The sequence below is a fragment of the Danio rerio genome, chromosome 24, assembly GCF_049306965.1.
Source record: "Danio rerio strain Tuebingen ecotype United States chromosome 24, GRCz12tu, whole genome shotgun sequence".
NCBI classification, from domain to species: domain Eukaryota; kingdom Metazoa; phylum Chordata; class Actinopteri; order Cypriniformes; family Danionidae; genus Danio; species Danio rerio.
Window position 1 is genome coordinate 34,987,196 of NC_133199.1, and position 24,951 is coordinate 35,012,146.

Sequence of the window (24,951 nt, forward strand, 5' to 3'; positions counted from 1 at the left end):
ATTAGTTGGCATGTAGATGCAATGTAACTTAAATTTAACAAAATAAAGTGTGACCAAAACATTAACTAATAGAGTAAAAAAATTATACATGTGAATATCTCCAATAAAACTGGTTAAAGGGATAGTTCACCCAAAAATATAAATGTACTCACTATGGTCTGCTTCAAAACCTATTTGAGTTTTTATTTCTTCTGTTAAACACAAAAGAAGATATTTTGAAAAATGCTGGCACTCATTAACTTCCATATTAATTGTTGTCATATTACAAGTCAATGTGTGCAACCTACATTCTTCAAAATATCTTCTTTTGTATTTAAAAGAAGAAACTCTTATGATTTATAACCACATGAGAAAAAGTAAATAATGAGGTAATTGTCAATTTTTAGGGGTGAACTATGTCGTTTAAATGAATTAGCAGTCGAGTACATGCGACTCTAGAAGTTTACAAGCAAAAACGTTAACAAAAATTTAAATCAGAGACACACAAGTAGTCAATTATTTTCAATGGACATTAAGTAAATCTACTGGCCAATATCTGAAATGTCCATTTCATGCTGACTTTGGATAAAGAAACCAAAAGTACATGAATAATAATAATAATAATAAAGAGAACAATAAGAGAAACCAAATGAAAAAAAGGTAGAGCTAACGAGAACATACCGAAGAGGGTAAACAGACTGTGGGGCGTAACCATCTTTAGAGGAGAGAGGAGCAAGCGGACAGAGAGAAGAGTCGAGGAAGAGCAGAGATGAACAGATCATCCATAACGGAGGGTGGTTTCCCGCAGAATGGTGAAGTGGTCATGGATCATGGTTCGGGGCGGTTAATTGGGGGTCCGAAGTTTTGGTCAAGCAAAAAAATAAGAACAAAAATAAAAAACAAGAGCATGAACAGCGAGGTGTGATAAAAGTGTGGTGAGAAACAACAAAACCATATAAATGAGGGTAAAAAAAAATTATAAAGAGAGACAGAGTGGGACAAAATCAAAAATGGAGAAGCAAATGGAGTATAAGCAAAAAGGGGGAACAAAAAATATATAAAACAGGTCAGTACACAGGAAATGCAGGAGAATGGCTGCTTTATGTATTTCTACATTATACGAGCAAATAATTGTGCCAAATGTAGTTACCCAGGTACCAGGGTAAGGATACATTCATATCAAAAGAAAAAGGAGCATCTGATAAATGACAACAATGATCTGAATAAGAGAGTAGTGCATGCAGGAGATCAAGAAAAAGGCGAAAGCATTGTAGTTTCAAGCATTCGGTCCACAGAGTTTTACTCGTGTCTTTGTGATCGCCATGCTTGTGTGGACATGAAAACCACCTTAAAGTTATGGTGTGAACAGACAAAGTCACGCTGACTCCCAGAGCAATACATGAGGACTAACGTTTAAAGAACACTCAAAATTTGTTAATCGGATGAGAAGAAGGGAAATGTTACATATAGTTCATTAGTTCTCACAAAGAGAGAGAAAGAAATTGAGAATGAGACTATGGAAGTAATGTTTGTCATACCATATAATGAATATCATTAACAAATACCACTAAGAAATTTAGATGAATGAACTTAAAGCGACACAAAAATGAAAATTGACTCACTATTTATTCACCCTCAAGTGGTTTAAACCTTTTGTGAATTGCAATAATTTTGTTGAACACATTATAAGAACAAAGCAGAAAACCAGTAACCATTGACTTCTATAGTAAAGAAAAACAAACTATGAAAGTCAGTGGTTACCGGTTTTCGGCGTTCTTTTAAATACGTTAATTCGCATTAAAGTGAAGAAAGACAAACTGGTTTGGAACAAGTAAAGAGAGAGTCATTATGTAAGAGAGCACTTAAAATTCATGATAAAAAGCCTCGGTTGTACCATCGCTGTAATATCTTAAAAAACAGTGTCTTAAGTTTTGATAACACTATAAAATACTACAATATTTGTTTTGTTTAGAAAGTTATTCAATTAAAAAAATAAATAAAAGACTAATTTCAGATTAAAGAAAACATCACGAATGACATGTTCTTTGGTAAGGAAGTAACGTATTGTCCCTAGTCACGGGACCTCTTTTGGTCAATCTTCTTTTATTTTTAAATCCACAAATTTGTAGTATTCTCTCCCAACAGAAATAGTCACATGTACATTTTCACACCTGACAGGGAGGTGGTATTTGTCTAATTAAATGTGTACACACTGAGTGAGATGTTTTTGATTTGTCAGTGTTTTAGTTTGTATGTGATGATGCTTGTATGTTTTAAACTGACTTTTTAATTAATTGATTATTATTGTTTAAATTTGTACCTGTCTAGGGACTGCAGGTGGAAAATAGCAATCCTGCTATAACCTGGCACAATGAATCTTTCCTTTTTGAGGTTAATGTAATTTTGTGCATGTCCCTGTTAAATAAATAAATAAATAAATAAATAAATAAATAAATAAATAAATTCATTCATTCATTCATTCATTCATTCTGTAAAGGATGACTTTTAGTTTTGGGTGAACTATCCCTTTAATTTTGTTTAAAATATTTATTTAACTGAAAAGAATTATACTTTTGTTTTGTTATTATAATAAACAAGATCTCAAAGACCTAAAGAGCTCAAAGAGTCACATTTAACATATTTGTAAGATCTATTATATGTGACAGTTACTTAATTTACTGACCAATCATTTGTCACACCTATTGGAGTTTCTTTTTTTTTCAGTTTAACTTAACTCATAAAAATATTGAAAACCTGTAACCATTGACTTCCATGGTATTTTTTTTCCTACTATGAAAGTCAATGGTTACAGGTTTCTTTTTTCAAAATATTTTCTTTTGTGTTTAACAGACCAAATAAACTTATAACGGGTTTGAAACCAACTAACAGAGAGCAAATTGTGAGTACATTTTCATTTTTGGGCAAAATGTTCCATTAAGGCTATGTTAAGGAAAACTAAGACTTTGTTTTGGGCTGTAATTTTCCATTTTTTTTGCATGTCCCATATTTATTGAAACAAAAGTCAAGATAGAAACTTGTATTTTCCATATGATGGCAATTACATATTTATATTTGTAACATAAGAGTTATAAAATTATTATTTAAATAAAAAAACTAATATGATTATCATGACACAATAATTTGTTTTAGTTGTATTTAAAATGTAAGTCATGAGAAAAGTCTTAAAAAAATAACATGGCATGACAAACAGAAAATGGTAAATGCAGGGGAGTGGTTGAGATGTGAAAGTACACTGACCTCTTCGTTTAGATTGCTAACGAGCAGCACACCACCAGAGCTAGAGTGCCCGGACAGAGCCACTCTTCCAGCAGCCGCAGCGGCAGCAGCAGCCGCACTCAACGGGCTCAGAGCACCTGAATCACACACAACAACAATTCCAATCCAGACATTACATTAAAAGCATGTACAGATATGCAAAATTTGATAAACTGCGTGGATAAACTTAAGAACTAGTCAATAAACTCATTTTAAAAGCTTGAGTGATTAGTGTGTTGATGTACTTCCAACTGAAACAAAATATTAAGTAGGGGTAGGCTTGTTTTTGTGAATAATTTCCTATTAGCTAGATTTACACATTTCTTCATTCACTTTTTTGACACGCATAAGTGACAAGCAGCAAGCAGAGATCTATTTCTCCTCTACTTAAACAGAAAATGACTACTTGTTCATTTGAAATGTTACTTTACATTCATGACTAGTGTTGGGGAAAGTTACTTTTGAAAGTAATGCATTAAGCATTGTGCTACTTAGTTACATTTTATGGAAGGTAATGCGTTACATTACCTTTGAGAACTTAAAGGTTTTTTTTGACTAAGTTCATTTTAATTCAGGAATTTGTTTTTAAAAGCATTACATTTTTTAAAAAAATGTTTTACCCCAAAACTTTTTACTAAATTTAAGCAATATGTTACTTCACTCGCTACTTAGAAAACCAAAATAATTCCATAGGTTACTTGTATTGCGTTCATGATAATTAGATGCGTTTGCTGCTCAGCGTTGGCCCTTTAAAAATGAAACTTCAAATTTCTAAATTTCAAACCTGAGGCACCCAAGCAGCACCATCCGGCTGATTTATGTTTACTCTTGCACTGTCGTTACTTTGAATATGTCCTTTAAAGAGCCCATATTATGGGTTTTTGAAAATTCCCCTCCATGTAGTGTGTAACACAGCTCTAAGTGAAGTGAAGTATCCAGCTAAGGCTTAAATCTGTAAGAATACAGTGTTTAAAACGGTTGATTCATCTATAAAAGAGTCGACTCATAGTGCTTCGAACGAGTCGCCTTGATACCGACTCATTAGGTGTTTCGCCATGACGTACGAACGAAACCAAGTTATTCACGTGCACGCGCAAACCCGGGAGATTTCAAACCTGAGGCCCCGCCCTCTGACGCAGAAACCCAGACACACACACACACCCACAAACACACGCACACCCACAAACACACGCACACAAACATGCCGGTCGATTGAAGTAACACTGCAGATGGACATTATATTGAGTCTCTACCCAAAGATGAAACATCAGCATTATAGCCAAGCAGTTGGAAACTTCTGGAAACTACATGCTACAAAGAATACTTCATCTGAGTTTGTTAAAGGAAGGATCAGTAAAGAGTAACTGATGGACGTCAGGATGGGTTTCTTCCATTTCTCAAGTGTAAGTACGTGCGGTTAAAGTTGTTGCCTCGTTTACTCTAGCTTGCAAATGTATTTAGTTGTGATTTGTTACTTGTAACCGCGTGTACTGTATCAGGTTAACTGGATATATTATCTTATCGCGTGCAAAGTCACGTTAAAAACGCGACGCGTGCTGTTTGTTTATGGAGCTCCGTGCTAGAGTTCTACTCCCGCGATTTATTCGGAAATTTATTCCCGCGCCGCAGAAATCTGGCGCGGGGACAGCCGCGGGAATAAATTTCCGAATAAATCGCGGGAGCGGTCGGTAACGGGTTTAATTTGGGACGGGAGCGGGCTGTCTAGCAATATCACGGATATTGCTATGCGAATTAGAAAGAGAGTCTGCGTGGTGCTTGTGTGTGTGTTAGTGCGCACGCGCGCGTATGAGAGAGAGCGAGAGAGAGAGAGAGAGAGAGAGAGAGAGAGAGAGAGAGAGAGAGAGAGAGAGAGAGAGAGAGAGAGAGAGAGAGCGAACGAACGAACGAACGAGCTTTGTGCTGTGTGTGTGTGTTTATACTTGGCTGTCTGGACTGTATACTGGGTGATTTTTGGTTGTGTTCTCCGCTCTAGCGGGACCGGGCGCGGCGGGCAGAAAACGGAGCGGGTTCTCAGGCTAAAACCTGGCGGGTGCGGGCGGGTGCGGGCGGAAGCGGGAGCGTTGTCATCCGGAGGTGTGTGTGTGTTTTTGTGTGTGTGTGGTATGGCGAGTACACGACTGTCTCCTTCGTTCGGTTATCCGTGGCACTATCCACTCGCCATAGTGTGGCAGCTAAACTCCACGCCTACACTATCGAGCGTGTATGAACTGTGATTACTTTTTAAATTGCTGATTAGCTATTGGCCATTTCCCTCTCTGACTGAAGGCAGTCGACCAATCACGACAGACTGTCATCGGTCCAATCAGCGCAGATTAGCTCCGCGCTAAGGAGGGGTTTGGGAACAAATGAATCACTGGACGATTCATACAGGAGTCGCTGGGATAATTAGCTAAAAATAAATGCAGATTATAAGACCATGAAAGTGTTTTTTGACCTTGCATGCATATTAGACTGTTGTTGGAGACCCTTACAACCAGGATATGACCCTATTTCATGTATAATATGGGCTCTTTAAAGCCTTTCCAGATAAAAATTGTTGTTGATGACATTTTAAAAAGAGACCATTCCAAAAGTATGTTTAACAGTTTGTTTGCTATTGCAATATTGACATTTTTAAGGAACTTGAGTATGGCCAGGTCCACACAAACACAGGTATTTATAACCCCCTTGCTTGTGTAGACAAAAACGCAGTATCAGGTGACTGAAGGCAGAACTGTTTTCTCATTTTCCGATTGGCCAACAAGGCTGGGTTCACTAAACGTAGAAGATGTGATTGAGGCAAATTCCACACATTTGTGAAAAAATCATCACATTTTTATATCGCTACAATAAAAATGTTTGCATTGATATGTTGCAATTTACTTGCATATAACAAGGTTATTATAGTTAATGAAAAGAACGATTAGAACATTTTCGTTAATTGAAATACGAGTTTTAAAGAGTTTAAAACACTAAAACTAACGGAAACTGTATTTTGTATATACAAAACAAACTAAAATTGTAACAAAAACGTCTATTGTTTTCGTCTTTATAAATGTATATAATACATAATCCTACTGTAAAACTTTTAGAAGTAAATCTATTTACTTCATGCTGCCAGGTGTGTTTGAACCGTACGACACCCCAGAGTCTGTAATTCTGACGCCAGATCTAGTCGATCCTCCTCCAATCATCCTCGCTGCTCTCGTGACAAAAACAACGAGTGGACATGACAGCAACACGGTGACAGCATTAAATACGACTCGAGCAGACATTTAAAAGTATTGATTTAACACATTTGTGCACAAACTTGGGTATAAGTGATTCTGATCGCGAACAAATCGTTCTTTTTAATTGGATCTTCTAAATGAACTGGTTCAACTAGTTTACTAAATCGAACTGAATGATTTTAAATGATTCACATCTCCAATAACCCCTAATCCACAAATAACTTGTTTTTTAACATGCCTGATACCCCTGACTAGAAATAAACCAATATATACAAGTTATTCAGTTATTAGAACAGTACACAGAGATCAGATTTAAGAAGCAAAACAATTTTGATAGAAAAAGTCAAAACGAAATGAAAACTAAAACTAATGAAAAATCCAAAACTATTATAACCATTGCACAGATCTTTAATTCTGCTTTTGGTGTGAACCCAGCATAAACAGCTTTTATCAATGCCTATTGATTCAGCATGACCTTAACATGCATTACAGTGCGTTTTTGTAATTTCGTGAGAACAGATTTTTTTTCCTTCTTTTTTCAATCGAAAGTAAAGGAAATGTAAAAATACCCGTGGTCGTGCAGACATTGCCTGAGTGTATAATATGGTATCTTGAATAAATAACCTCATGTATTAAGTTAACAATAGTTTGATGTTTTTTCTACCAAGGGTTGGATTTTTAAAAAAACTAACCGGGCATCAAACCAAATGTGAAAGCACCCTAAATGCATTATGTAAAAGATGATTGAATCAACCAAAAAAGCGGTGCAGATACTCACACTAACTTAAGTCGAAAACCTGAATTTATAATCAAAGAAGCCTTCAACTAAGTGGCCCAGTCATATCCCATGTCAGTTTTCGCTGTGACAGCCAATAAAAGCTGAATTACACACAGATAAAACATATTAGTTCTTTATCCTGATGAGAGAGGGACCAGGTTAAAACCACGTGGGGTTTTAAAACCTAATAATTTTAAGCCTAATATCAATAAAATACCTGCTTGATTACGTGGCAGGGGAAATGTCAAATTGCATTTTAAATTAAGAGGCCTTATGAGCAGATCTCGGGAAAAAGGTCAGTCAAGGCACTCGGAGACACAGGCCTACGTGACATTTTACAGTACTTAAGAGCACATTCCAATTACATTCTGTCTTTCATAAACACAGCTTTCTATTTTCATTTTCACAGCATTCAGACAGACGCCATTAAATCAATGATGCTGATTGAAATACTGTCCCCATTCAGAGGCGTTCAAAATCAATCTCATCGTGAACGGGATGATGGTTTTGATGACATGCGATGATTAGAATTAAACAAGCAGTTGTCTTTTCTTTTACTCGAGTATGAAATGGATAAACACTTTTGGCTGTTGAATCCAGACTCACTGTATTTAAGCATCTCACACCATATTTAAGATGCCACATCAAGCTAAGAAAAAGGCTGCTCTCAAGACAACTTGAATGAACAACCAACAAAATAAGATGATTGTATGGTCAAAGGTGGAAAAAATGAATTAAATCACCAATTGTAAACAGGAACATGTTTCCTTATCTAACTGAGATCTGATTGGCCAAATTCCAAAAAAAAAAAAAAAAAAAATTATATTTAAATAATTGATGTTGTTAGTAACCTTTGCATTGTGTTATGGGTCAATTTGACCCATTTTATATGGCCAGAAAAACAAAACTTTGTTTTTTAACTTTTGTCACTTTCTCATTTAGGTTCATGAACACATACACAAAGTGTTAGCACTCTGATGTGTTTTGAAGTGGGTGTACTAACTTTCTATTATATCTGTGATATTTGCTTGTCAATTTGAATATCGATATTGATTATGCACAAATTCATGTTTTTTTTTTGTCAATTCCTCAAGCACCTTTTTTTAATACAGCGAATTCTCTTCGGCTTATTCCTTTTATTAATCTGAGGTCGCCACAGCGGAATGAACTATCAGCTTATCCAGAATATGAGCCACCGTGTTGCCCCACCGTAATAATAAATACATATAATAATGGGCCATGGTCGACCCGAGCTCAAACAATCCTTGTTGTGTTTTGATGAACAGCCACAAAGCCAACAAAACCTGCCATGTCCTGTTGTTGTTTTACGAGGCCGTCTAAAAGTGCGAGCGGTTTTACTTTCTCCAGAGAGCTCGCTGCACGTCTATATTTGAAATAACAAACTTCTTGAGCTGATGATAATAATGTGCGCGTGATCATTGAAGCGCTCTGAAATCCAATCCTTTCAGAAACGGACAAACGCGAAAGTGAAGCGCAAAAAAAAAAGGTAAGGTCAGAAAAAAACAAAGGAGTAAAAGATTCTTTCAGCAACTTTAAACAAACAAACTGCCATGTTTAACTATTATCATCACCTTTGGACTATTATGAACTCGGCATGACTCTTTAACAAGAGGTTACATGTGCTGGTGAAAATGTAAGATACAGATGAGAGGTTTGCACTGACTTATTTTTGAACCCAAATTAAGACTAAATGTATGCTGTTTGTAGTTTTTCTGTATCGGTAACTTATCGGAGACTTTAAGGGTCTGTATGTGTTCATGTATATTGCATTTATTTATTTATCTTATATAATTGCAGACGTTACAGTCGGCTATTTTGCACAATCATTGATCTGCAGTTATAATCAAATTATGTTCATAGAAAAATTTGTATTGAACATTTATACACAAGTATTTGTGTATAAAGCATCTGCTTCATGAGAAGTTCTTCTCATATGATATGTGAACAACCTGTACAGCTTTACTTTGACATTTCCTCAAGCGAGAATGACATCGACTGAAACTTTCTGTCATACAGCACACCCATCAAAAGGATGCCATTGGTCATTATCACCCAAAATGTAAAATTATCAGAATTTACTCATCCTGCACTTGTTTTAGTTTATTTCTTCTGTTGAACACAAAGCAAATCAGAATCACAGAAAAATGCAGGAAAAAAAAACAGACTTCCATGTTATTTTTTGTTTCTACTATGAATGTCAATGGCTGCTTTTCCCCCCTCAATATTCTTCAGAATACTTAGTTTTGGGTTCAACAGAAGAAAGAAATTCGTAAAAGTTTGAAGTCATCTGAAATTAAATATAAATATTAAGGAAATATTCAATTCCGAGTAAACTATCCCTTTAATAAAAAAGTAAACAGGAACAATAAGACACTGGCACCAAAAAAAACAGCAAATAATATTGATAAAAAATAAAAACAGACTTACCAGGGATCTTCCCAAGCAGGGAACTGGAGTCTTTACTCAAGGCAGCAGCAACATCCAAAGCGGGCTGCCCATCTCCAGCTGGAAGCTCCGGTCTGGTATAATCCCTGCTCTTATCGTTATTGTATTTCACATTCAGATTGACAAGCTTTGAGTAGTCTATACGAAGAGTACAGCAGGCGTTGTAAATGTTCTGACCATCTAGAGCCTAGAACAAAAGAGAAAAAGATAGAAAAAAAGAGCAAGGAGGAGAGACAGAGAGAAAAAAAAATGCGTCGTCTTCGCAGGGCACTATAAACGTGCTTTCACATGAGCTTCCGCTGAGAGCAAACCCACCACTTTAGCTTGCTGCGCACAAGCTGGATCGTTGTACTGCAACAGGGCTTGAAACTGATTGTTCTTGGTGAATGTGATGATTTTCATGACGGTGCCAAACTTTGAGAAAATCTATTGACAGAGAAAGCAGAGCATTGAGGGGGAGCTATCAACAGAGGGGGAAAAAAACATTACAAAAAAACAAGATTAACACACAGGGCATCAACATTGTCATTAATATAAACGGTCAGTAAGAGGCTGAACACGTGCCCTACCTGCTGCAGCACATCCAGGGTGACAGGGTAAAACATGTTATCTATGATTATCCTTAGCACTGGACTGGAGGCCGAACCGCTACCGTCACTAGAGTTGGACCCTGATGTGGAAGTCCCACCTGACTGGAAATCAGACATGAACATAATTTAACCATGCAGACCAAGTAAACACAGTGTTTGGGCCTCACAGCAGCTCATTCTGGCCACAAAATGTTCATTTAGGCAAGAAGAAACTCACTAAATGGAATGTAAAGCACCCAAAAACAACAAAAAACATTAATGTTCAAAAGATTTTTTTTTAAAGAAACTAATAATTTTATTCATCATGGATGCTGGAAAAAAGCAATCAAACTGTCGATTAAATGCAATAGCAAAAGTTATTTATAATGTTCCATCTGAAATAACTTGTTTCAAACTTATTTAATACTTTAGAAACAAAACATATATAGAAACCATCAGTATTCTGATCGACGGTGAAAAGGATGAACCAAATTTTACCACAGAATGCACTTGTGATGTTACTGTAGCATATGTTCGACACACTAAACTTTGAACATACTGTGTTAGCTATAGGTGCTCATTCACACCGAATGCACCTTTGCTTCTAAAAACATGATGCGCTGCTTAGGAATGGGTTTTAAAAAAAAAAAGTGCAGTCCATATAATGCAATATGATGAATATGAAGTAATCACGACATTAACGGACCCGTTAGAAATAGAAAAACAATGTTATGATAAACACATGAAGATACATCATATAAGTCAGAATATTCTGGACAAAGGCACAATGAGCGCCTCATCTGTCACGATATAACTTTAAATGAAACAGTTGTCAAGCCAACTTTCTGCTGTAATCAGTAGCTCACAATGATTGCCCCGCTTCTGAGCTCTTCCCACTACTTTTGTCCAAAAACAATAGATAAGTAGCACATTGGAGAGGAAAAACACATTCTGTATAAACAGCTCCTAACAAATGTTTTCGATATTGATATTATCATGAAATATTGAGAAACACATATCATACTACTATACTATGGGATGCACCCATATGGATTTTTAGGCCGATATCGATAACTGTAAACTCTTAAGATTTAGAGGCCGATAAATAAAAATATTTTAAAATGTTTTCTTTTTTTACAGTGAACAACTGATTTTTTTTTTAAACTTCATGAAAGTTTGAACTGATCTTATGAACTGAATAGCCTATTCAAAGCAAAAAATAATTTCAAAATTGCAAGGTGATTATATAAATATATTTACGATTTTCCATAAATTAGACTGGCAAAAAAAAAACCTTTTTTCGCATAGCAAATTGACATAAAATTAAACAAGTTAAAAAAAAACATTTGAAGTATAATGACGTTACAGTAATGTACAAATGTAGAAATATGTAATGTCCGAAAAAGTGCTTTAAAAGATGATTTCACAGTTCAGAGCCACCGTACAAGAGAAAAGCTAAATACAGATAGTATGCTTTACTCTAGATTCTTTTGAACACACGTAGCTGCTGCTTGTCAATCAGACAACGCTTTATGTGCGTACCTGCTGTCAATTGCGGAAAAAAATGATCCTGAGGTGAAGGCTCTGAGGGCTATGTACTCATATATATAATCATTATAAATTATGCATGTGTGCATCGCTGCTATATGTATACACATGTAATATTTTTCCTTAGGTGATTTAAACCAAAATACACAATGACACTATCAAACATACCTACAATGATAAAAAAAAATTGTTTCTTACTGATTTATTAACGTACAGCAATACCACAAAAAGAAAAGACTTTGAAGAAAGAAACAATGTGAGGCATATTGCACTGGACAAGTCTGAACAAGTTCAACCCTTGCAAGCAGAGGGCAGGCAGTTCTGTATTATAACATAATCTATCGGCTTAAAGATATTAGCCTAATTTTCACATCGAACCGATAATGATAACATCAAAAATAGCATTGATCAGCCAATAATAATATGGCATTTGATATATCATGCATCCCTACATATTAGAATTTTTTTTGAATGATCACAACACTGCTGACTACAGAAATGGCTGACGACCAATTTTGGCAAGAATAAATAACATTTAAAAATGTTTAAATAGAAAGCAGATTTCTTATTTGACAGTATTTTATACAAATTCAAATAAATAGAGATTAAAAGATTCCTTCAAAAACCTCTTAACTATAATAAACATTTGACGAGTCTTGTAAAATTCAACAGCAGAGCAATAGTCTCCGGGCACACAATAAATAGCGGAAAATGACTATTGACAAGTCTGGCTACAGCAAAATTTCACTGGTCTAAAAATCACAGTCAGATTTGAAAAATCAAACATGTTTTAAACTGGACCAATTAGGTCATTTGTTACCTGGCTTGAATTGTCAGTCTTGAGTTCTTTGTGATTGGAATACTGTATGTAGACAGGCACACTACGGACATGAGGCGTCACAGCGGAGTAATAATTGACCATTGTCATAGCAGCTTCCTCCGTGCTGAGCTCCAGAAACGCCTGAAGACAAAGACGATCAACTCAAAGCTGTTAGTCCATCCAGAAATAGCATCTCCTTCTAAAGACTCATCATCTCTCACTAAAGTAAAAGCAAAAAGGTTTCAGCTGGCCCACGCACCTGGTTTTTGCCTTTCAGTGTGAGAATATTGGTGACCTTTCCGAAAGGAAGCCCCAGAGCAATGATCTCTGCTTCAGACACATCGTTAGGTAACTTTCTGATGTGGAGAACACGGGATGGCGGGGCGTCGCCGACTCTCTCTTCAACTCTGAGTTTTTTGCTGTCACTGCCATTGGATGTTGTATCTGTCAAAAGTGGTCAGAAAGAGGACATTATACAGGGAATAGAGAGAACATTTATCGCTATACAGGGAAAAAAGAAAACATTACATCTAGAACACAAATAAAACGATGTAATATTTCTGTTTCTCCACTGAAAGGCCATTCACCCGCTATTCAAACTTCATGCATGTGTAAATTTTGATCTTTCACATGAATTAAAGAGGTTTGTTGGTATATGTAAAGATGGTATGGTGGAACTTCTGTTCATTTCACTAAATCAATGTTTATATGTGAATAAAACCTAAATTAAATCTAGCATGGTTTATTGATGTTTAATACGGCTTCAAAAGTATCGAATTAGGTACCAATATTTACTGATATTTTTAAAACATCCATTTCCCGCTAATATTTAAATGCATTCTGAGCACGTTCCTAAACAATGCGAATTGGCCATTGTATTCACATGCTCAACAGCTGAACATAGGGCTGGGCCGATAAAACGGTATTAGTATTTATTGACTGACCACCATGGTCAATAACGGTTAGAAAAATTTTTTTTAAAAAAATTCTGTATGAAGCACAATAGATTTATTAAAATGTGTCTCCTAAGTAAGCGCCTTTTAAGGAATGCCAGTAAGCTTAGGGTTTTTCCAATCAAGGTGCATGGCTTGCACGTGCAAATCAGGAGCAAAGCAAGAAGGTCGCCAAAGTGGCTTTTTGGTTCCCCATCTGAAAGATTTTATAGGGCTGGGTCAGTTGGAGTTTCTGTGTGGAGTTCTTTATTTTGGTCTCTTGTCGAGGCAAGATATGAAACGGACTGCCATAAAACTTGTCAATGGCAAGCGTTTTCTCTCGTTAACCGCAGGAAATGAAATAATTTATTGATTTGACGCACATCATAATACCAGCCATACATGAAAAGCATATAATAATGTCCTTTAATTCGGTCACGTCTAGTGCCCGTCACCCTTGAACCAATCTCATCTCCACCTGTCTGTTCCATTCCTCCAACTTTCTTTTGCAGCCTGAAGCGTGTCAAAAGCACAAAACGCACCACAAGATGTCTATATCTCATCTATGCTGACTTCACATGCAAATCACTCGCCCTTCATCTGCGTCTGCTCAGTGCACAAGCTAAAAACTCCCTTGCCCCCCATTCCATGTAATGTAATGATTGTGAGGGCGCAGATGAGATGTCGTTTTTCAAGAGACACTCAAGTTATGTAAAACAATTCATTGCAAACTGTAACAAATGTAATTTGATTTTATGGTTTGGAATTTGGTGTTTTATGAAAATAATAATTTTTTTGTGATTATTTTGTTTTAATTAAGAAAATTTGCGACTTTTTGGTAATTTTGCGTTGGATTAAACGAACACTGAATTACGAAAAACTCTGGGGTCTGTATTATCAATAATAGGATACCAGAAGTCCTACTGTATACGTAGCAGTTCTGATATCAACTAACACTAAGTTAACATTTATGTCTGCAAAAACATCACAACAGATTTGTTTTTAAAAAACAAAATGACATTACATACAAGACAGACAATGTTGATATTTTCACCTCATTTTGCCAACATAAATAGTTAAAAACCAAGTATGTTTAAATGCATCATTGAATGATTTACTATTTACCAACATTTTGATGTTTTAGTTTTGAGTGACCAGACTTTTAATTATAGGACATAAATCTCTGAGATCTGATTAAATGCGTCTTCATTTGTGTTCCAAGGAAAAAAAAAACTCTTAATGGCCTAGAAAGACACAAGGACGATTAAATAATGATGCCATTTAATTTTGTGATGAACTAACGCTTCCAACCATAAAGCCAACATCAGGATAAAACAGTAAAATGCTGATTAAACACTCAACCTCTATTAGAACCGAACATTAATATGTCTAAACTGTATTTAAATTTCTCTTCTATTACATTTCATACAACATCAATCCGCCGCAGAAGAAACCCGAGAAACGAATATTCACTTAATTAAGTAAAGTCTCTTTTCTACCCAGTAAATATAGAAAACTTTTGCTTCTCTAATAAGATGCAGAGAGCACAATCACAATTCCAGTTGCATGCTCAAAAGCGTGGGTGTCCACCTACAGGAGAGCCTTAGGTTATTCCCAGATAGGATCTTCTCAGATCAGCTATCCCACTGAAACATCTGTTATAATCTGATTGTTTTAATGTCATTCACGGTCAAGAAAACGGCACATTTCAGGGACACTTACCACTGATACTGCTCAACCCAGAACTAGGGCTGTTATACATGCCGCCGGACAGCAGCTCATCTGATCCTCTCTGCGGAGACACAAACAAAGAGAAAGATAAAAATCCAGCTTTCCAATAAAGACATTCTCCCTTCACAATCCCCTCAACCAAACAATGAAATACAGCTCTCTGCGGACAGCTTAAAGAATCACGGCACATAAAACACACGTCCACGAGCTCCTGCCTTATTTTTCTGGATTGTTGCTTTAATCTTGTTGAGTCTAAGATGTCAGACGCTGTCATCTCATCCTGAGCTGCCCACGTTCCCGAAGGGCCTCGGCACGATCGGGTCGCCCGTCTGAAGTGCAGCTAAAAGTGACTGATGGGACGGCTGGCAAACGGTGAACCGGCGCAAACCAAACTTCCTAATAGGATCATCTCAGGTTTGTGTTGCGTTCCAAAAAGTTCCACTGAATTGTTCTTTATGGACGTGGCTTTTTACGGCCCCTAATAAACTCGCCGCCGAGCCTGCCTTCTAGGCATCGACACTACAAACAATCAAGGGAATGGTGAAATTTCACATCGAAATGACTGAAAGCAGAAGAATGCATTAAGGGATGGCAAGGTCTTAACAGGCGAGCTTCAGCATCAAAACTGATTAGAACGGAAGGAACGGAAAAAAAATATAACTTTAAAGCAATAAGATCAAAGCTTCTTTTTCTACCTGCTTTCCCAGAAAGACCGCTTAACATTGTTTTCCGAAGAGGAAAATTCTGTTGTTGGTAAAGAAACCGAGTTAAAAGGTCTGTGTTCAGAAGGCATCTCGGAAAAAGAACAAGTTCTTCTCTAACAATCTTGGACACAAACTGCCCCCATTCAATTACAGCCAGCCTAATTGTATGAAAAGCAGAGATGGAGACCTGTAACAGGCCTGTATCTAATATATAAGGGACAATTCTACATTTCCGCACAACACTTTTCTTTTAGCGACAGAATCAGACACGTAATATCCAATAATGCACTTAAATGGCTTGGCAATTCTTTGTCCATTCAAAAACAAATTACGTTTGCATCACCCTAGGCTTCTTTGTCTCTTTTTCTATTTTGGGTTTGACGCCACACAATACACAAATAAGTAAAAATAATAAAAAAATAGAAGGGAAATAAATGCTAAGTCCCATGAAGACAAATTATGTTCCTGACAGCAATAATAAAAAAGCTTGCATTACCTTTTTGAATGAGGTGATGGTGGAATTGGTAGGCAAGTCAGACAGGATGGCAACAATTAAAGGTAAACGTGCATAAATCATAACACTAACATAAGAGATGCACCACATTTTGGCTGTCTAAAATTATTGGCCGAAATGTTATTTTTGTTTTTAAGCCAACAGAGAAAATATTTTTGTACTTGCTCCTGCTGCTAGCAAAAGCAAAACTATGCTGTCATGATAATGCTGGTGTGATTATTTAATTGTCTTGTGTTTGTAACAGAATCTATGCTTTTTATTTAATCTACTAAAAAAATGACATATGTATTGTTTATCCAATATTTATTCATCATAATAGCGTTCCTCATTGTATTCATAATTTTAAATCAGCGATAACTAATTGCATGACAGTTCCACAATCAGGACAGTCCAATCTCAGAGCAATTATTAATCGTTTTACTATTTAAAAAATGCCCATGTGCCAGCAGAACAGGAAACCCTAGGGGCTCTATTTTGATGATCCATGAGCAAAGTGCAAAGCGCAAAAGCAATTAGGGCGTGTCGGAATCCACTTTTGCTAATTTAAGGATGGAAAAATCCGTTTTGCGCCGCGGCGCATGGTCTAAAAGGGTTGAGCTTATTTTCTCAATGAGTTATAGGTGTGTTTTGAGAGTAAACAGAGTCTCATCTCCCATCCCCTTTAAGAGACAGTTGCGTTACCATAGCGCATTTGCTATTTACACGACGGACTTTGTAAGTGGAAAAACTAAGCACTTCACTAGCAAGAAAACAGTTAAACAGAGCATCTGCAGCGCGAGAATGAGAGATAAGGCCTTCTCATTATCTACTTTCACTTTCGCTCTCATGGATAGGAAAACTTTGTATGCACAGACATCAATTAGCCTATAAATAATTCATTTAGTTTGTAAAGAGATTGTACAAAGATTTGTTTCAAAACTATATCTAAATTAATTTCTAATTTCCAGCAAAAAAAAAAAAGAACAATAATAACGAATTGTGATCAAACAACTGAGTTATATCCAAATACACATGCTGTGCCCCACATGGTCTACAACCTGACAGGTGGGCAAATCTAAGCTTGTTTTTAATAAAACAAATATACATAACAACATTATACAAAAGCAAATTGTTATGAATAAATTGAAAAAGCCCCCCACCCCCGAGATGAAGAAGGCAGGAAAGTTTGTTTTTTATATTTATGTAGGCTAGAAAATAATATGTTTTATAATATTTTAATCTTTTATATTTATATCCTATGGGCTATATATCCTTATTATATCCTATATATATCCTTAATATTTGAATTATTTTTCATTTGTAAAGATATTTGCGTTTTGCTGTACACCCTGTCTGTATTAAGCAAAGTGTAAGCCAGGCGCACAACTAACGCGCTCTGCACTGGACAGTAGACCAGCTTTGATCTGATTTATTTGAACCTTCTATTTAAGTTCCTCCAAATAGCAATGCGCCAGCAATGCACCTCAATACATCTTCTTTTTTAGACCAGAACTTCTATGGGCGCACATATGAGCACAAATGTATTTGCTATTTAAACAGTGTGGCGCAAAACGTCAAAACAACTCTTGCGCCAAGCTGAAACTAGCAAAAAACAATTGCATTGCGCCGGGTGTATGATAGGGCCCAAGCACTCTTCAGGTATCTATGGGGTCAAATTTCTGTTGTGGTTTCTCAACACTGTAACAAACAGATGTCTATTAAAAGCGATGTTCAGACAACATTTTAATCATTCATGATCATTCACACTGTATTGTGTTTGACAGGTAGCCACTGCACTGCAGCATTATGCATGAGAATAAACAAAGGAAATTGAAAAAACGTATTTACCTTTACACCAACTGCGACGTCACCAATGCTGTTGAACACAAAAAGTGAGATTTGATCAGGCAGATTCCAAATACCAGGAATTTGAATGCAAGTTAAGGCATAAAAATAGAAAGGGAGGGCTGGAAATCCCTTAATCTGAATCTTTTCAAATCCCTTCCATTATTCAATGAGACAACAAATTAAGCTGATGAATATTTCACCATTTCATCACCGCTTTATTCCCCTCATTTACCAACAGGTAATAAATAAATTCACATATAATGCTCACAGTGTCTGCCCTTTAAGTCTCGGGTATGAAAAGGGCTGTTTTGATAAAGCATTGTTGATTTTAAGATAAAATACATTCAATATTAGCAGGACATTTGATGCTCAAAATGCATAAAGAGATAGCTAAATGCTAGTATGATCTTCAAATCGCAGTCTAGATAGGCAGGTTAACGTACTAGGTTTGGGACTATACTGTTTAGAATGCTACCTAGGTAACAAGCCAGCTCACTAATAAGATTTGACAGCCTCAGAGCACAATTGGTTAACCATAACTGGTCTTCTTTATAGATAAAATGTCTGTTTTTTCCACTCTTTCTCTCTACATCCAACTAAAGAAATGTAATAACTAACGTTACCTAAGAGACTTATTCGTTTTTCAGTATACAGAAGTACTGTTTGCAGTTATAAAGGCTAGCAATAGGCTAACAAAAGAAACACATGAATAAACCTTTAATGAACACACCTCAGTGTAGCACCTCAAATTATACCTAAATCAAACGTAGTAAAACAAAACGCTTGTTATTTAAAACCCTGTTGAATTGTGTGTGGACAACGTGAGGAAACAAACAGCTAACGTTAGTGAGGCTAACCTGCTAACGCATGTCTGTTGTTGTTTTGGCTGATTTTTCTTTTGTTTACTAATTTCAGTTCCTGTGCTTTCGTCAGTTGGCATGTTATTTAAGACAATACAACAATAAAAGCGATAACATGAACCTCAAGTGGTTTCGGAAGGTAAGCATAACGCTAGCATGTTAGCAACATTAGCATTTCGACAAGTGTGCATAAACTCTTCTAACACACGGTGAAATTATTCATTTATATTCATGTAAACGAAGAGTGTTTTAAATGCTCACCCGTCCATTACTGGTGATCTGTGTTTTAAAAAAATAAACCCGCCGATGAGTAAATGTGTGTGTTATTCCTCCTCACTGTCTTTAGCTCAGAAACACATACAAACACGCGCACACACACATCAGTGATAAAATGGAGGCGGAAACTGAAGCATAAAACACACCTACTGTAAACACACTGACTATACCTGTGAAACTCACATACACACGCCAACTGTAAACTCAAAGAATATTTACTGCAAGCCTGTAGTCAATACAACATTCAGAATAAACACTATCACACTAGAACATAGGCAAAAATGGAAAAAAAAAATAATAATAATAAAAAAGGAAAAGAAATAAGACCTACTAAAATCTCAGGATAATTAATTAAAAAGACTTCAGTGTACCTTTTCCTCAATTATTTCTTGGAGCATTCCTCCCAAATACATTCTAAGAATGAGAAAATGTTCAGTTAGATAACAGTTACAGTTTATGCAAAATTTGGATATTGTTCCCGTATAAATCTGGTCAGAAACAGTTCATACTGAAATCATTTTCATTTAATTGCAGATTAGTATTAAAAAATTAAAACATTTGTGAGATATCTCTAAAAGAATCTCTTAATACTTGTGTTAACGTGGATATTTGTAAAGGCAAAGTCTTGTCAATTTTTCTGTGCTATTATTTATTTATTTATTTATTATATAACTAGTTCAAATTCAAAATACATTGTCTTTAGAGTATTTGTTCATAAAAATGTAACAGTAGTAGGCCTAACCATATTTTATTTTTGGTGTCTTATTATTTTAAATGATGTAATGTAATTTATAGTTATTACTATTATTATTAGCATATGTCTGATTACAATAATTGCCTTTAAGTTTTGCATACAAAAACTGGATTAGTACAAAATCTATAGTTATTTCTGCTGAAGAAAAAAAACTGCTTAATCCAGCATTGGTTGACTGACTTATTGAGGTAAAGTTGGTTTATATTTGCACATTTTTTTATTTTAATGGTCTGTATATTGTTTACCAATTTGGATATTGGGTCTGAAATGGTGTGCAAGTATGACTTCAAAACAACAATAGCACTATTTAATTGACTGAACAATGTTGTGCTTTGATAGTCATCATCTCTTAATATGATTTCACTATTCAGAATTTGCTAAGAATATTTTTATGAAATTATATTATTAAGGAGAAAGTCAGAATGTGTAAATATAAAACCAACTTGGTTTTGTCCCTGGTTTTAGTCATTTCCAGGCTGGGAAATGATTAGCTAAAACAGCTTGACCAGCATGGTTTAAGCTGGACATAGCTGGTTTTGATAGAAGTAAAGTTGGTTTTATATTCGCACATCCACACTTTCCCCTTAATAATATGATTTCATTAAAGTATTATTATCAAACTCTAAATAGTGAAATCATATTAGCAGCCAATGACTATAAAAGTACAACATTGTTCACAGTCAAATAAACAGTGTTAATATTTTAGGCTGAATATTCAAAGTACCATGGAAAAACAATGTAAGGACCGTGTCACAAGTTGTCACTGAACGAATGAATATGTGAATATAAAACCAACTTTACCTCTATCTTGTCTTGGCTGGGCTTACAGTCTGGAAAGTCTAGTCAAGCTGATTTTAGCGGGACATCTCCCTCCCTGCCAGCTAAGACCAGGCTAAAAATGTCTGAAACCAGCTTGGAAATGGCCAAAATCCCTCTAAAACCAGGCTGGTTGACCAGCTAAAACCAGCCAACCAGCCTAGGCTTTCAGCAAGGAGTGATTAAAACCAGTTAATTTGTGGTTACCATGGACTGACCATACAAATAATAATAATAATAATAATAAAAAATAAAAATTGTGCGATTTTTGAGTTTGTTTTGATCATTAGTTTTCATAAATCTTAGGATTGATGAAGCTTTTCTTCATGTGTAATTGCTCCTATTTTAAGAAACAAAATAAAACATGCTGTATATAATCATATTCTGCTACACAATTTAGAAAATCGTATGCTGTTTTCTAGACAAACCTAGCGAGAAATGCAAGAATTCATGTTGAAATCACAAGTAATTGCAGATATTCTGTTTTGAATGGTTACCAAGTGAGAGCAATAGTTTATGTTATTATTTAACTATATATTTAATTTGCACAGTATAAAAACAATTATTTGTCACATCACGCAAGTAAAGTTTCACATGGTAAAGTACATTGTAAATACAATATATGTAAATAAATAAAAACAATAGAATGTTTCAGCATCTAAAATGTAGCATGTGCTTTTTCTTATGCATTCATCTAAATTACTACCAAGCACTTTAAAGTTTCCGACACGTATCAATGTGCTGGGAGTAATGTCCCATATTGATTCCGCTAAAAGGAATGTTTCTTGTTTTATGGCAGCTGGGATTTGGTGTCAAAAAGCGTCTGGCAGTTGTGCGCCAAGAACAAATGATAAACGTTTGAGATTTGGTGATCAGCTGACAGTTTTCTTATTTCCCCTTTGCTCAGAGGGATCCTGGAATCTAATTCCAACATGGCAGCCTCAGAAGCAAAACCAGACCCAAGTGTTTGGGGAAATGTCATTTTTAATTAAATCCCAGGTTCTTTAAGATAAGCCGTTAGACTTTAATTTCACCTGTGGCATCAAGCATAGAGCCAAAATACCATTATGTAAGTCTTGTCACAGTCAATGATATCTAACCAGCCTGCTACAGTGGGTTTTGACTGACTTGTTGAATGTTAATAGCGTTACGCTTGATCGCTTTAATTAAGCTCAGTAATTCTTTCTAGATTTTAAGCTTAATGTTGTTTGATGACAACAACAGTATGACAATAAATAATAACAAAGTCATAAAAATTACATTTGCGCTTACTCAACGTGGATTATAATACTGGCTCTTATATTGTATTTCATATATGTTATGCTTGTTTTAGGATACATTATTTCTATTTTAATAAATAGGTTACCCAGCTGAAAAATCTAGCTTAAACTAAGTTGGTTGACTGGTTTGAGCAAGTCTATCAGTCTGGTTTTAGAGGGGTTTTGGCCATTTCTAGCCTTGTCTTAACTGGCCAGGCTGGACAATGACCAGCTAAAACCAGCTTGACTAGGCTGGTTTAAGATGGACATAGGTTTTGACTGAGCTCCACTGCCTGACTAGGTAGATGAAGCTGGTTTTAGCTGGTCATCTCCCAGCTTAACCAGCTAGGATGTGGCTGGAAATGGCTGAAACCAGCCTAAAAAAAGGATAAAACCCCTCTAAAACCAGGCTGGTTGACCAGCTAAAACCAGCTAACCAGCTTAGGCTTGTTAAAGCTTGTTTTTTCAGCAGGGTACAGTAATCTCAGTTCACTTTTTTTAGTTATCAGAGTAATTTTAACATTTATCTACTTATATACTATACTTTTTTTAATCCAAAGATGTATTTGAAAGTGAAGTGTCTACTTTAATGTTTCAAACTAATTAATATGGATGAAAAGTTCCACTGTCATGTGTAAAATTAAAAAAAAAAGCATAGTTTTATGACCTATACTAATTATAATATACTACAATAAACTAATAATAATTTGGTCATACTAGATTAACTGTACTGTGAATTCAAACAATACACCACTGTTTGCTGTAGTAAAAACAAAAGTATAGCCTGCCTACTACTGCAGTTAATTTAAGTTAACTTAATACTATAAGCTATTAAATTTGTGCAGGGCGACGCAGTGGCGCAGTGGGTAGCACTTTCACCTCACAGCAAGAAGGTCGCTGGGTCGATCCTCGGCTCAGTTGGCGTTTCTGTGTGGAGTTTGCATGTTCTCCTTGCGTTCGCGTGGGTTTCCTCTGGGTGCTCCGGTTTCCCCCACAAGTCCAAAGACATGCGCTACAGGTGAATTGGGTAGGCTAAATTGTCCGTAGTGTATGAGTGTGTGTATGTTTCCCAGAGATGGGTTGCGGCTGTAAGGGAATCCACTGCGTAAAAACTTGCTGGATAAGTTGGCGGTACATTCCGCTGTGGCGACCCCAGATTAGTAAAAAGGACTAAGCCGACAAAAAAATGAATGAATGAATAAATATGTGCATACACATTAGATTAGTCAAATCAGAAGCCAAATTAGAATCAGAATCAGTTTTATTGCCAAGTGTGCTTCACACACACAAGGAATTTGTTTTGGCTACAGAAGCTTCCAGTGTACATAAAGTAACAAGTGACAACACAAAATAAATATGGAAAAAAGAAAAATGATAAACTATTAATCAGAGATGCAGTTAGTCAAAAAAAAAATAAATCTGGATGTTGAATTGTATGTACTGGAGCTTATCTAACAAAATAACTTACAATAATGGTCTAAAAACTGTACACCCAAAGTTATATGTAATTGAAAAAATATTGAATAATTAAAAAAAAAAAAAAAAAGAGGAAAAATCAAGAGAAATAAAAAAAATGAAAAATTGAGTTACATTTTTTTGTTTTTGCAATATTTAGCTTAAATTTAATTGTATTATCTTTCAAATTTTAAATATGTTTAGTGACTAAACATATTATTTTAATAAATAGATCTGTTTAATAAATCAGTTTTGTGTAAATGCATCAAAATACATTGCCTATATTAATTGAAAAATGAATAAAAGATTAATTTGCAAAATGAGGTGTAGCCTACTCAATTGTGCTGCGCAATGTACAATACTCTTTACTGGTTCAAAAACACTATAGGATTTACTATAAACTTCTACAGTATTTTTAACGTGGGTACAAAGTGAAAACTAAAATATCCAGACAAAACAAAATAGCTCCTATTACGAATGTTACTAATGTTTTTTTTTTTTTTTGCAGTAAAAACCGTGGAAAAAATGTTGAAGTGCCTTAATAATGTACTATAAACCGACTTCATACGGTGTTCCGAAAGCAATAGTTAGATCAACAAGCATAAGTATGAACCGTCAATCATGAGCAACCTATAGAACATAATAACTGACAGGTTCATAGATTTAATAGATCTTTTCGACTTTTCTCCACATGACTAGCGCTGGGCATTAATAGCAGCGTGTTGCCTGCCATTTTCTTTAATTACCAAAGCAGCACCGCTTCTGCAATATTAAAACCTACCATTGATTTCCATTTTTCTACATGCGTGTTTTTGCGTCTCACCTGCTTCAGCTCGCAGTTCCGCCATTTTGGTCCAGCTGTGTCCAATCAATCAATGTCTCGATGGCTTCAGAAACCTGCTAAAGTTCCAATTTAGAAAACTATTGGAAATCTCAGAGCCGTCTTTTGGAAAGGCCAAATACTTCCCCACTCTGTTTGTGTGTTCAATCACATTGTGTGTTTCTCTGATGAAAACGGTTTTGAGTGCATTATGAAGCTGAACATCATGCAGTAGTCTACCAATACTTGAGACCGGTATTTTCCATCGATTTTCTATTGTGTGTGTGTGTGTTTGTGTGCGTGTGTGTGTGTGTGTACGTACGTACTGATGGAGTGT

At 35.7% G+C, this 24,951-nt stretch overlaps 1 protein-coding gene across 11 annotated transcripts in view; it reads right to left on the minus strand.

The window, feature by feature from the left end:
• The window catches only part of ptbp2a (polypyrimidine tract binding protein 2a), a 33,081-nt gene extending 8,398 nt beyond the window's left edge, over positions 1-24,683 (minus strand). The window contains exons 1-11 of one of the 11 annotated variants that reach the window (XM_073940358.1): positions 24,618-24,683; positions 19,882-19,924; positions 18,375-18,402; positions 15,321-15,390; positions 12,926-13,110; positions 12,667-12,807; positions 10,299-10,421; positions 10,045-10,155; positions 9,712-9,916; positions 3,238-3,353; positions 661-694 (exon numbers count right to left, since the gene is read on the minus strand). In XM_073940358.1, coding sequence (XP_073796459.1) covers positions 661-694; positions 3,238-3,353; positions 9,712-9,916; positions 10,045-10,155; positions 10,299-10,421; positions 12,667-12,807; positions 12,926-13,110; positions 15,321-15,360 — 955 coding nt within the window. In that variant the 5' untranslated portion in view covers positions 15,361-15,390; positions 18,375-18,402; positions 19,882-19,924; positions 24,618-24,683. Of the gene's footprint in view, positions 1-660; positions 695-3,237; positions 3,354-9,711; positions 9,917-10,044; positions 10,190-10,298; positions 10,422-12,666; positions 12,808-12,925; positions 13,111-15,320; positions 15,391-18,374; positions 18,403-19,495; positions 19,623-19,881; positions 19,925-24,575 lie in introns of those variants that run through there. The other 10 variants (XM_073940363.1, XM_073940359.1, XR_012399124.1 and 7 more) reach the window with 10 other exon arrangements.
• Between the last annotated feature and the right edge of the window lie 268 nt (positions 24,684-24,951).